Below are 13,786 nucleotides of genomic sequence, written 5' to 3' on the forward strand. Positions count from 1 at the left end.
GCCTCTCCCAGGCCGGGCCCACTTACAATCGATCTAGATTTGATAGTTTCTTGACCTCTAGTTAGGGATGTGTAACGACCCGCCTCTCCCAGGCCGGGCCCACTTACATCTGGCAGCTTTCATAGGTCATAGACTGACCTCACAGACCAACACATGTCTTTTCTGCACACTTTGTCCTCACTCGTGTGCATCCAGGAAGAATTTCCCGGTCGGTCACCCATCCCAAATTGCTCCAGGCCAACACGCTTAACCCTGGAGTTTTTTTGGAGATTGGCTTCCAGAAAAGAAGTTGCAACTTGTTGATAAGTATTCTATTAATCCTATTAAGCCCTAGGCCAGGATGTTACACTCTCACCCCCTTAAGAGAGATCGACGCCCCCGTCGATCAACCCCAGGCCAGGAACATCCTCTCTTGGCCACGTCCATGTGTCTAGTGCCAGCGCATGTGCCATGCTGTGTAACCACTCCCGGTCTACACCAGCCATGCGCACCATGCCTGCGCAACTGCGACACACGCGGCCGTGAAACCGCGAGAGTCGGCTCTGATACCATCTCTTGTCACGCCCCGAACTAGCCCCGAACGGAACTAGCCCGTGACGCTCCAAATTAACCTGTTAATCGATACTAGTCCCAGGAAACAGTGCTGGTATCACAGGAAGACAGAATATCACAGCAACAGTGGTCTCTTTATTACAGAGTAGGAGTACAGTCATGTTGGGCTGCGGACAGATCCCGAGCTCACAACTGCATTACAAAAGGGAAAGCGGAAGCCAAGACTTGGACCTATCATCATAGGCGCGACTTGGGAACTAGGCCGAAACACTAAAACTCATCGTAACCGACTTGCTCCTGGAAGAACTTCTCGTCAGCGGGATCCACATCATCTTCTTCAGCAACTGGGGGGGGATTATTTATATAGAGCAAGGGTGAGTAGAGGAGTACTCAGCAAGCCATGTGAATTAAGTGTTTAATGCAGGCTTCAAAGGAAAGGCTGTTGTTTTTGCAATTGATTTTATTTAAACTCCTTTCTGAAACAACTAAGTGAGTGCTTCTCAAACGACACGGATGAGACAGTGCGTCTCGTCCGGTCGTAATATGTGCAATGTATCAGTCTTTGAATTGATCAGGGTTGGCACCCGGCCAACAGCTTTCAAACGGCCACCCGGGCCTAGCTGATCTCATCAACCGCAGATTTTTCAAACATCGAACCCATTCCACAACAGCAATTTCACAAAGCTGAAGTCAAACAAAACTACGCTAGGAATCACCTCACATCCGCCCATGACCGTGGGCACGGCTGTTCGAACAGTTTGTTAACCTCTGCAGAGGGGGTACACTTTACCCACACGACGTTACTAACCCGGGTCACCCAGCCCGTGCAGAACAGCCACGTCTGGCAACTTTGAGGCTTTCACGACAAGGCATTTCCAAAGCCGACACAGGGTTGCCATATGCCAACGAGAGGGGTCCCAAACCAACAACAGGTTAGGTCCCAGACCATACTGTGCCAGGAAACCCGGGGGTTCTCCCCGACACCACCCCGTTGAATCCACATGTCTCTTGGCATCAAGGCTCCCCTGATTAGCTATTTACTCAGCCAGGGGCATCCCATTCCACCCATGTGGTCGCACTTGTCTTATGTTCGGATGAAATTCCAAGGAAACGGTCCTTAAGTGCAAGAGCGGGAAACCGTACTCCCGGTACGTTCCCCGGTCCGCGATTTTGGAAATTCATTTAATTCGCAAGCACCGACCCAGGTGTCGGGTTTTCGAAGTCTTTTGTAAAACCCAAGTTTTACCCATTGTGGGATATTTTATATTTTGAGGGGGGGTGTTCCGATGCGCGTACCCGAAGGTCTGTGCATCGAAGCACAACAGTTGACAAAGGAGGTTTAAGTGTTCAATAATTCAAGGAGGGTAATTGCAACAATTAGGATTGGGGGCCGGCAGGCTATCTTGCAAGCCACGGCCGAATTTCTTGTGTAAATCCTATTCATGCAATATTTGCGGAAAAGAAATACTTAGATTTAAATTATAGGTGCAAGATGATCAAAGGTGACTTGCCTTGCTCGAGACCTTGAGCTTGATCCTCGAAATCCTCGCACTGCGGGTCTTCGGGCTCCGAAACTACACGCGAAACGGGACAACTCAACAAACGGCGAAAATAAAGCCCTATTATTGACCTCTAAGCGTGCCATTAGATAGATCTCGAGATTTGAGGAATTTTGGAAGTTGAACGGAGTCAAACGGACTTACGGTTGGGAAGATATTGAATTTCTAAGATTATTGGATTTTTGATCTTAAGGAAAAAGGATTTAATTAAACCCTTTTGGAAAAAGAAAAGAAAAAGGGAGGGGAAATAGACTTCCCTCGGGCGGCTAGGGCGCGGCTCGAGAGAAAAAGGGGCGGCTCGGCCGAGCTTAATGGGCTGGCCGGCCCGAGAAGGCGGCCCAAGGCACGCGCGGGAGGGGAAGAGAGAGGGAGCCGGTGGGCCGGGTCCATCTCGCGTGGTCCCGAGTGGGACCCGCTTGTCGGCGGCTCGGCTCACCGTGAGCGAGGAGCGCGCGACGCGGCGCTAGGGTTTGGGCGGGGCGCGGCGCACGCGCGCGGCTCGCGGAGGACGCGGTGCGGCGGGCCCACGCGCAGCCTCACGGCCCACCGTGGACCACGCGCACGGGGAGGGTGGAACGAAGGGAGCGGCTGACCGGGTCAGCCGACTCGGTTGTGCCGAGGTGGCGCCGACGTGGCACCTACGTGGCTGCCACGCGGGCTGGCTGGAGGAAGACGAAGGCGCCGGTCGCGAATGGACGGCGGGCGGCGGCGATTTCTCCGGGACGTCGTGCGACAACGAGGGGCGACGGGGTGTACACCGGAATGACAAGGGGGAACGAGAGGGAGCGAGCCAACGGCTTGGATTCGCCGGAGGATGCTCGACGGCGGCGATTTGCGGTGGCGGCCACCGGCGGCGAGAGAAAAGGGAAACAGCGACGAGATGACTAGGGTTCGATTCCTCCGGACTAGAGCATCTACGCGACCTCGGGATTGCATTCCTAGCACCGGATTGGGCGGAGCTACGCCGAGAGAAGCTGGCGACGAGCGGCGGTTTTCGGCGGCGAGCGGCAACGGCGGCGAGGCGGCGCCAGGCGGTGGGGAGGTCTTGGGCGGCGCCTGCGAGCTTCTAGGGGTACTACGAGTGCTACCATACAGTCTAAGGGGAGGAGGAGGAGCGAAGAGGGAGAACAGGGAGATGCACTACCGTGCGGGCGGGCGCAGTGACGAGAGCCGACGGCGTGAAACGTGATCGTTTCGGCCTCGGGCCGAGGAAGAGGAGGGGGAGGGCGCGTCCGAAGTCCCCTTCCACGTCCTCGCTCGTGCCGGCTCCTCCGACACGCGCGACGACGAACGGCGACGACGGAACAGGGGCGACAGGGTGTGGCGGCGAGAGATGAAAACAAGGGGGGATTGGAGGAGGGAGGAGCTTGGGTTTATAGGGGCGACAATGTCGGTTTGGGAGAGGGGAACCGACATTGGACGGTCAAGCCAGCGAGCTGGCGCCCGGCTAGCGGCCAAAACGACGACAGGAGGTGACGCCGGCGATGGGAGGAAAAAGAAGAAAGGAAGAGGAAAAGGGGGCTTGCCTCCTTGCTTCTTTGGGAAAAGAAGGAGGGAGAGAGGGCGACGCGGCAGAGGGAGGAGGAGTTCTGCTTCTGTCCCTTGGAAGCTAGCGCGCGGAGGTGGCGGGGCCGGGTCGTGACGACGGCGATGACGGCCGGGCGGTTTGGAGCGGAGCGACGACACGGGCGGCAGACGCAGGGCAGGCGCGGCAGGCGCTGACGGCGGCAGCGACTGGCCGGTCGGCCACCACGGTGCGCACGCGCGGGAAGCAACGGCGCGCGGCGATTTGAGCGGCGGTGGCGGGAAGCGGCGGCGAGAGCGGAGAGGGAGGGCGCTCGGCTTGGCGCGGCTCACGCGCACGTGCACGCGCACGCGCACGCGCGGGCAGAGCGAGGGAGAGAGGGAGAGAGAGAGGGAAGGAGAAAGAGAAAGATGGGCCGAGAGGGAATCGGCCCACCGAACCTGAGGAAGGCAAAATAGACTTTTGCGGAGGAATTGAATTGGGAAGGAAAATTGAGATTAGGGATTTGAATTCGACGATGGATCGGGGATTCGAGATCCGGAATGGCACGTAGACTGACTGCAAGCGAAGAAACAATTTTCGCAATTAGGGTTTTTAGAATTTGAATTTTCCCGCTAGGTGCCACGACGGAACGGGCGCTACAGGATGAAAACGGCTTGGAAATGGACGGAACTTCTACCGTTGTTGTTTTCATTTTTTTTTTTCAGAATCGGAATCGGAAACCCCGTATACGAAAACAAAATTGAATAACATGAAAATGAAGCAAATACAATAAAGGATATTTATTGAAATATAAAAAACCCTCAAACTGAACTTCTCAAATCAACAAATAGATGTAGCTCATTATTTTTTCTAACATATAAATCGATATTTCTATTTTTTTATCAATTCTAATAATAATACAACTAGTTGTACACTTCACTTTCTAGGAGAACAAGTACTATATTCATCTATAATTGTAATTAATATAGTATGGCCTCATAAAAAACCGTAATTAGGCAAAATAAAAATAGATCAAAAGCAGAAAATATTTTTGTTCGATTAACCACCTCAATACTCAGTAGAAATATGAACATCGAGAGTAGAGAAGGTTGAAACTATAGCTGTATATGAAAAGTTTCTGTTTCCTACCAATTCCGGTTTCTGGCGTATATTAGCCTTACCATATTTGCTTCCCTTTCCGAGAAATTTTTTTTCTGAATTCGTTTCCGTTTTTGAAAAATTCCGACCGACACTTTATGTTTCTTCAAACACATTCGGAAACTGGAAACTTTTCGAACTGTTTTCATCCCTACCCCTAGTACCTTCACTCGCTGATGCCATGCAATGAAAGCAGGGGCGAAGCTAGCATCAAAACAAGAAGAGTGCACTACCATTGAGAATCTAGAAAATTTTAGTGCAACACTGTATATTCTAGTGTTTTTAAGTGAGAAATTAGGAATTTGGAGAGGTTCATGTGCACCCCCAACCCCAACATAATATAGCTTCACCACTGAATGAGAGCATGAAAGAATAAGCCCTTCTGACGCAACTTGCCATCATATGAACGGATACGGGCAAAAGCAGTTGCTCATACGGTCAAACCATTTGCCCACCATATATCTTCTACGGTGAAGTTCAAATGACCTACAAGGACGTTTATTTGTGTTAAGTTTCTCTTTAACTTAAGAAAACTTCAGAAGATATGTTAGTGGTATCAAAATTATAACTTCAGAGGTACATTTTTTAGAATAGAAAAGGAGATTATTTCCTGTATATCCAGGTGTCTATTTTACTCTTATATGAACATATGCATTTTGCTTATCCCGACCAAGATGTCATGCCAAATGTCCAATATGCATGATAGGTTCGTCATGGACAGATACTTCTATTTCAATAAGCTAGTCTGATACTCTGATGTGGGAGGAGAGGGATTGTGGGATCATTAAGAAAGTGGGTAGTGGCTACAGGCATGTCGAGCTAGTGGGATGTGTCCTTGCAAGTTGAAAAGGTAATTAATTGAGCTCCCATTAGTTCAGTAAATTTTGAATTTATCTTTGCCTTGACCCCTTGAAGGCCGTGGTCGAGCTCGACCTTGTGATGTTTATTGTCTGCACGTTGCAGCATTACTGCCCAAATGGACTGGCCGTGTTGGTTCTTTACCCAAGTCTTTGACCCAATTCCTTCTACAATTGGTAAGATAATATCCATTATCACTCAAATTAAAGCTGTCATTCCTAATGATATAAGCCATGAAAATATGAATGGTAATTTATCATTCTTAATAAGGTATGGCCGAAGGTATCATATTTTTTTTATGTAAAACTTGGTGTCTTACTAGGTCCTTCGAGTTGTATTTACCGGTACTTTCTCAATAACCATAACATTTCTTAAGATAAAAGTAAAACATCGAGCTAGAAGCTAGGCTATGGCCTGTAGCCCTGTAGAAACATACAAATCATTCCACTCGACGAAAAGCTAAAGTGCAAATTATTCACACAATCATGTTGGGCTTTTGGCGTCTGTTCGCTCTACAGCAATAAGTTGTTTTTCTGAACCCACACTCTGACGGCCATGCTGTTATGAACATGTATTGTATTTTGTTTGTTGAGAAAATTCCTTCTATACCCTTGAAAGTTTAGCCAATCCCTTCTGCACCCCAGAGTTTTGTCCACTCTCTTATATACCCCTGAATTTTGGTTTTGATCCCTTTCATACCCATTTCGTGACCGTTAGTTGAATGTTTAATTCCTATGAAAATGACCATTTTGCCCTTACACATGAAGGAAATCTGGAAATTTTAGACGAGCTGTATTGTTGGAAGTGCATAATTTTATTATATAAGACTATTATATTCATGATTTTATTGTACAAGGTATTATTCATGGCTAAGTTTATTTTTACATAATGACATAAAAACTAATATTTATTTACTTATTAAGAGAGTATATGTAGCAAATTTTTATGGTAGTTCAACATTTTTTTCCTGTTGTATATATATTATATAGGAATGCTTTCCAAAACTATGACTATTATTTTAAAAAAATGCTACACATACTTTGTTTAATATATATTAAAATTTCTATGTACAACAATCTTATAAATATTATAATCACACAACAAATTTCTATACTACGAACAATATAGTTTACAAATTTCTACATATTCCTCATGTATTGAAGGGTAAAATTGACTTTTCTATATCTATTAAACGGTGAACTAACGGTCAATTGACGGTAAGGGTATGGAAGAAATCCAAATCAAAATTCAGAGGTATACAAGGGAGTGAAGAAAATTCAGGGGTATAGAAGGGATCGGCTAAAATTTCAGGGGTATGGAAGGAATTTTCTCTTGTTTCTTTGGAATGAGCGTGTCCAATGTCCATGTATAGTATGTTGTTCTCTGTTAGCTTGATCCTGCTCCTGCATGTGCAGTCATGTATACACATTTTTCCTCTGAAAGCAGTTTTATCCAGCTTCTCAAAACCAGTCAGACACAGTTTGGTTTTCCCAATCCCCATATTCAGACAGCTTGATCCATCATGCCGTGGTACCTCAAACCCATTAGTCCCTGCTTTTGTTACTCGCCGTTGCAACGAAGGGTTGCAGTATTAGTGTATATATTACAGTGGCTGTGAGATGTGAGTACTGAGTAGGTTTCGGTCGTTCATCGATCCGTATAGTAGCATGCACCGGCAGGTCGTAAAGCTCGCATCTGTTGGCTTCGTTGGCTGTCTACCGTACCCGGCGCAAGACGTGCACGCTTATGGGGTCAGTAACAGTAGCAAGCGCGTGTTTTGTGCCACACTCAATTTGGACACCCCCCCGGCCGGACCCAAGTTCAGAGCTGTCACTTTGGCCCATAGCCTGCTGCAGTACGTGAACCAGGCCAGTTATGTTGGTGAGAGTATCATCATTATGATGGCACAATTATCAGTTCATGATCAGGCATTCAAAAACCATATATAGAAAAGTAAGAAGATGGCAGGCAGTATGTCATCTGTCGGCAGGGATCGATCGATCGACGGAGTAATTAGGATCTGCAGGAAACGTCCGTGTCCTTGCTCTGTTTTTGTCGATCGCATCGCATCGGTGTCATTGCATTCATGCGCGCGATGAAATTTGGCAGTGTTACATGAACATGACCCGATCGATCGAACGAGACGAAACGCGCCGTTGCATTCATCATCATCTTCGCGATGATGGCCTTTGCCGTGTTGCTACGCGACGTTCAACGTACGTACGCAGGCTGCTTAATTGGCTGCATGCTGCCAATGGTGGTGGCGACTCTCGCGACATAAACCCGTATAGTCGTCCTGTGGCCTGTAGAGACGAGAACGCGCCACCAACGGCGCCCCAGTTGGTGGGCGGTTAAGTAGCTAAATTGTGTGTTCGCTACTGGAGGCCCGCTACTGGAGGCCGGGAACCAGTGCGCGTGAAAAATAGAACGGTTCATTAGCATATAATTAATTAAATATTGGCTATTTTTTAAAAAAATAGATCAATATGATTTTTATTTTTTAATAAAAACGTACCATTTAGTTTTTTTTTTAAACGTGCGTGTGGAAAAGGAGAAAGTTAGGAACCGGCAGTGCCATACACACCAATCATTCTAGCTTGCTGGTGAAGTGAGGAGAGAGGGCCGGTGAGCCACCGGCTCGTCCGTACCGGCCGTGGCCGCCATCGTCACGTACGGGAGAGAGCAATGCAAAAGTTGGTTCGTTCGTTCGTTCGCCACCTAACTCGCCTGCGACTGCGACTGCGACTGCGAGATTCTCACTGCGACGCGCGCGGTAAAAGAAATGGTGGTACGGGCCAAGGCAGATCGCGAGATGCGGTGCAGAGTTTGCCGGTGGAGGTGGTAAGATTCAGCGCCGCAGTTATTACACGGCCACGTTGGCTGGCGTCGCGGGCCTCGCCTCGGGATGCCCGTACGCCTGGGCTGTGGCCACTGGCCACCACCACCACCTACACCGCGATTCATTTCGGGGGTATTAAACGCCCACCACCGCAGCACGCCATGCCACGCCGTGTCGCGGGGGCACTGCTGCTTACACCCGCCATTTTTAATACCACGCCGCGCCGCTCGCGGTGGAGCTAAAGCTAGTCGCTGACTGACGCTGCCCGCCGTGTGGCCGTGCATTGCTGTCCCTGAGCTTGCTGCTGCTGCTGCTGCTGCTGCTGGTGGCGATTCTGCTCGGTAGAGGAGATGCGAGTTGGGGGTGAGCTCCACAGCGGCGGCGGAGGAGGAGGAGAGGGGGTGTTGGTGGGGAGGGGGTGGAGGAAGGAGGAGGCGGAGGGAGGCGGCGGCGGCGGCGGCGGGTGCTCGGCGAGCTCGACGAGCCGGGGATCGTCTCTCTGCGACTCGGTTGGTGATCCCTGCAAGCTGCAACCCCGCATTGCCGATTTTGTTGGTGTTGCATTCTCGAATACTAGCTCGTTAATTTTGTTGCAAATGATTGCGAATGCGATACTCTCTCTAAAGCGTCCTTGCGATTGCATTTCCTAATCCTCTCACATCTCGTGGTAGAAATGAGGAATTTTTTGGGCATGGAGACTACAAAAAGATGTGATTTCTGTGAAAGGTCTGGGGGGGGGGGGAATTTTAGGTGATTAGACTGACGTTTGTTTGATGATGTCCAATGCAAGAGAGAAGAGACAGGAGACAACAAATCAGATACTGTGGTGTAGGTGGACAACTGGGGAAACCAATGGAGACAAACAAAAAAGAAAAAGAAAAAGTGGTCTTGGCAAATATTGGACGCTTTCAAGGAAAGGGGATTGTGCTTTTCGATAGAAAAATATGTTTTTTTTTCCCTTTCGGGGTTCTTTTTCTCAGCTCACTAGTTCATTGCTCATACTACAGTAGGTTCCTGTTGTTTTTATGATTTTAATCCCAAGACAGTTTTGGGACAGGTTTTCTAAGACAATTATTTGGTGCAGCCTTTGCCCAGCTTTGTGCGCCATCGTGGTGGACCGGGGTCAGATCTAGAGCTCGATGGGTTGCCCACTTCCTCCTCCAATGGTGAGTGCAAATGTGGCGGCGAACAGCACATTGCTTGTACTCTTACTGTTGTTTCTTGTGAATGCTCTCGCTGTGCACAGCTTTACAGCCCTTAAAAGTTGGGGGGGGGGGCGTTTTGTGCTTTTCAGCTTCCTCAGGGTCACACGAGGAGGATCACGGGCCATTGCAAGGGGTGAAGGGAGAGGGGTGGATGCAAGTGCAGGGACCGATCAAGAACTCAGCTGCCCGTTCTACCGGAGGTAACATTTTTCATGAACTTGGTGATTGGTCTAGGTAGGATTTTCATGAGTGTTAACCTGTTATGCCTGGATGGTGTTTGATAGAATGCCAAGACCAGCGGTACCGGTTGGGGTCTGTTCTTTTCCATGGTAAGAATGAACGGAAGCAGCGCCCGGCTTCAGTTGATTTTGGCTGCCGCAGTGTTGACAGATCCTCCACGCATTCTCCGGGTTTCTTGGTCAATGGTACCGGGGCGATGAACAAGGGATTGAGTGTATCATCGCAAAATAAACCAGGTGCGCCGACTAGCCCAGGAACACCAAGCTACAATCGTCAGGGTGCAACAGTTGTTGGGTATCAGCAGGGTTGGAGCTCTGAAAGAGTTGCCCTGTCTTCAAACGGCCAGAGAAGGTATTCAGGCAACAGCATGGTGTTACCACATAATACTGGGAGAACATTGCCCTCAAAATGGGAGGACGCAGAGAGGTGGATCTTCAGTCCGAATCCCAGCAATGCACTTGGAAGGACCTCAATCCCGCAGTCGCGGCGACCTAAGGCCAAAAGTGGACCTCTTGGACCTCCTGGCAGATTTAGTGAACCATACTCATCAGTTTCGTCATCGTCATCTTTGCTTGACACCGGGAGAGTAGGAAACCTCACGGCAAACTCACCTTTCCTGGCTGGGGTCTTGCTGCCTGAGCATGTTTGTGTGTCCAGTAGCCATGCTGGAAGGGATCTAAGTGGTGCATCTGGTGAGGATAAAAGCAATGGCATGGGAGGCAGGTCTGGTGAAGCAAATGGTGCACATCCTGCCGTGTGGTCTACCAGAGTTTGCCAACGAATGGATAGCGCAGTTCAGTCGTCTCCGTCATTGACTACTTCCCAAGAATCAGTTCAAGGTATTGAGCACTGTATTTACCCGTACTTCTTGTGCTTAGTCTTGGAGTACTAGGGCCAAATGGAATAGTAGAGAACTTTGTTTCTTGATTGTGATCTTTGTTTGCTAAAACAAAGTTAATATAAAAGAGTTCCAGTTAACTATACAAAGTATTCTCGGGAAAAAAAAATTATACAAAGTATTTTGTCAATAAGCATGTTGGTACACAACATGATTATAATTATTTATTAGAATACACTCATAGATAGATCTTTCACCATATGCAAATAACGCTCAAAATTTGGAAGCTAGAAGCTAGTAATTATTATTCAGAAACTTTTTTCATTTTGCAGCTTGCACAGATGAACAGATCGAAATCACAACAGACTTGACCACCAGCAGTAAACCTGAAATTTCGAGAAAAGATGTGGCAACACAGACTAGCCCTGAGCTTAGCAGGTCATCTTCTCCTAGCGGGAGGCCTTCATTTTCCCGCTCACTATCAGTACAGCAAGTCAAAGAGTTGGAGAGCTGTTTCTCTAAGCTTGAGATAAGGGATGTGCAGATGGATGATCGGGTTACTCTGACCAGGTGGTCCAAGAAACATGTCACACGAGGCTCTGAGAAGAACTCGACAAACATTATAGAGTGGAAGAAAAAGACAGTGGAATCTAAATCTTCTGCCTGGGAAGTAACAGAAACTGCAAAGTGTATATCAAAGTAAGGGATTGCTATTTCTATTAATCCTTTCAGATGGAAGGTTTTGTTTTTTTTTTGCCTTACCTTATTTCAGGCATACAATTGTTTCTGCATACCTGTACTTCATAGAACACTACGGGAACTATTAAATGACTGAATTTGCCTTAGAAGACTTTAATAAGATGGAGATTAAAGAAAGAAGGGCGTATAGGGACAATGCACTTACTTGTTCTACAGTGTCTATCTTAGTCATTGTCGATAACTCAATGATGATTTTAGGTTTTCTTATTACATCTAAGATCATCCCATTTTGAAGTGTGAGATGGAAGTATACTTGTTGCATTGGTTCAACTACCATGCTATATTCATCATCTCTATTTGAGAACTTTATAGTATTTTGGAAGTTTGGAATTAAATCCAGCCTTATCTAGGTCAAACATCCAATTCAAGTTTCAGAAGATAATAAAGCTGCAATAATTTACTATGTTTTATCAAAATTCTGATGGATGTATGCATATGCATTATTTCTTTGAAGGATTGAGGGAGAGGAAGCAAAGATGACTGCATGGGAGAATTTGCAAAAGGCAAAAGCAGAGGCAGCAATACAAAAGCTTGTGGTGTGTTGTTTCTTCCCCGTCTCTTTTAATTAATTTTCTTCTCCTGCATATATCTAACTTTTTCCCCCTAATGTATTGCTAATTAGTGAATCTACATTTGCTATTTACAGATGCTTTCTTATTTGCTGCTTGGAATTTTGACATCTATTCAATTCACACATTTTATGATTTTTCAGATGAAACTTGAAAAGAAAAGATCATACTCGCTGGAGAGGATTTTCAATACCCTCAGGTCAGCTCATAGGAAAACACATGTGATACGCAGCACAACTACCACAAATCTTGATCAGCACATCTCCAGGACTGTGAAAAGGCCATCACACCTTAGCAAGAATGGCCAAATGAGTTCGCTGAGTGGGTGCTTCACTTGCCATGCCTTCTAGTATGGTATTATACAGTCAAGTAAGACGAGTTCAATTTGCCAATACTAACAAAAAAGCCTGATAGATTATGTAGTACATTTTATATACTGCTGTTCCGTTTCTAATGGCTGATCAAGGTCCTTTTCTTTGATCCATTATGTGCATAACTTTTTTTTAAAAGAAAGTTTTATGTGCTTAACTATCATTGGGGATTTTTTTTTTCAGGCGGCACTGTCACTTTCAAGATGGAATTGGAGGGGGGAACCAAAAGGCTTGCTAGTATAGAATACAGATAAGACCTAGCACGGGAAGCCGAGGCTCTCAATGATATCCAATGGTCTGTCATTACAAGATTTATTCTAGAATTTCCCTTTTTATTCTGCTCAGGAACAAAAGGAAGTTGACGCAGAGGGAAGGAGTTGTTACTACACACCTTGTGAAGTATTTGTAATAATAAAAATCTCTGCCTATACTCTTCAGGGCGGAGTGGTATCATAAAAACTACAATATGTCAATTCCAACCATTCCTCTTTTATACAGCAAAGTTTCATCCACTATTAGACTCTAGAGAGCAAAGATTCTTCTTGTAACTATGAGAACACGCTGTCCATTGTGCTTCAAGCCTTGAACCGGAATAGTTAGAAGAGTACCATGACTTTTTTTTTTAATTAGCTCTGTACATGACGTATAATCACCCCACCCGGGATACTGGCATTTTTCTACAATCATTTGGTGTTTACATATCCTCAACTATACCTGTTTGATGGTGGTGATTCGGACTTTAGATACCACATTTCCATGTGAAATTTTTATCTTGAAAACACTTTCAAATTCTTTTCAGTTAACGGATCACGGATTATTGCTGGCTTTTAGACAAAACTCCCTCCATTTCAGGTTATAAGACGTTTTGACTTTGGTAAAAGTCAAACTACTTCAAGTTTGACTAAGTTTATAGACAGACAAATATAGTAATATTATAATACCAAATTAATTTCATTAAATCAATAATTGAATATATTTTCATAATAAATTTGTCTTGGGTTGAAAATGTTATTATTTTTTTCTACACACTTAGTCAAACTTGAAGCAATTTGATTTTGACCAAAGTCAAAACGTCTTATAACCTGAAACGGAGGGAATATATGATTTTTACAATTGCTTTTTTCATCAGCATTTCTTTAAAAAAATAACTTTATAACTTTCTAATATTGAATTCTTTCATTTACGCCCTTAAATAATTGTTACAAGCTCAGTTTCATCCGTCATACATAAAGAATAGCGCCAAGAGATTCACTTCGAGGACCTTACAATATTGTATATTTTAATTGAAAAATTTTGCTACTCGATATTAGAAAATTATGTCTTTGCTGAAA

At 46.1% G+C, this 13,786-nt stretch overlaps 1 protein-coding gene across 3 annotated transcripts; it reads left to right on the top strand.

Annotated features, from left to right (window-relative positions):
* The first annotated feature begins 8,605 nt into the window (after positions 1 to 8,605).
* LOC127781139 (uncharacterized) lies at positions 8,606 to 13,138 on the top strand. Of its 3 annotated transcripts, none has more exons than XM_052308048.1 (8): positions 8,606 to 8,982; positions 9,558 to 9,639; positions 9,768 to 9,878; positions 9,963 to 10,757; positions 11,089 to 11,455; positions 11,970 to 12,048; positions 12,228 to 12,453; positions 12,639 to 13,138. In XM_052308048.1, the coding sequence occupies exons 1-7, from the start codon at positions 8,824 to 8,826 to the stop codon at positions 12,432 to 12,434; spliced, it is 1,800 nt and encodes a 599-aa protein (XP_052164008.1). In that variant the 5' UTR covers positions 8,606 to 8,823; the 3' UTR covers positions 12,435 to 12,453; positions 12,639 to 13,138. The 3 variants fall into 3 exon arrangements, with proteins under 3 accessions (XP_052164008.1, XP_052164007.1, XP_052164009.1); XM_052308047.1 differs by having other exon boundaries at positions 8,612 to 8,982; positions 11,970 to 12,051; XM_052308049.1 differs by lacking the exon at positions 8,606 to 8,982 and adding an exon at positions 9,474 to 9,479 and having other exon boundaries at positions 11,970 to 12,051.
* Positions 13,139 to 13,786: the final 648 nt, after the last annotated feature.

The sequence above is a fragment of the Oryza glaberrima genome, chromosome 8 (assembly GCF_000147395.1).
Source record: "Oryza glaberrima chromosome 8, OglaRS2, whole genome shotgun sequence".
Taxonomy (NCBI): Eukaryota; Viridiplantae; Streptophyta; class Magnoliopsida; order Poales; family Poaceae; genus Oryza; species Oryza glaberrima.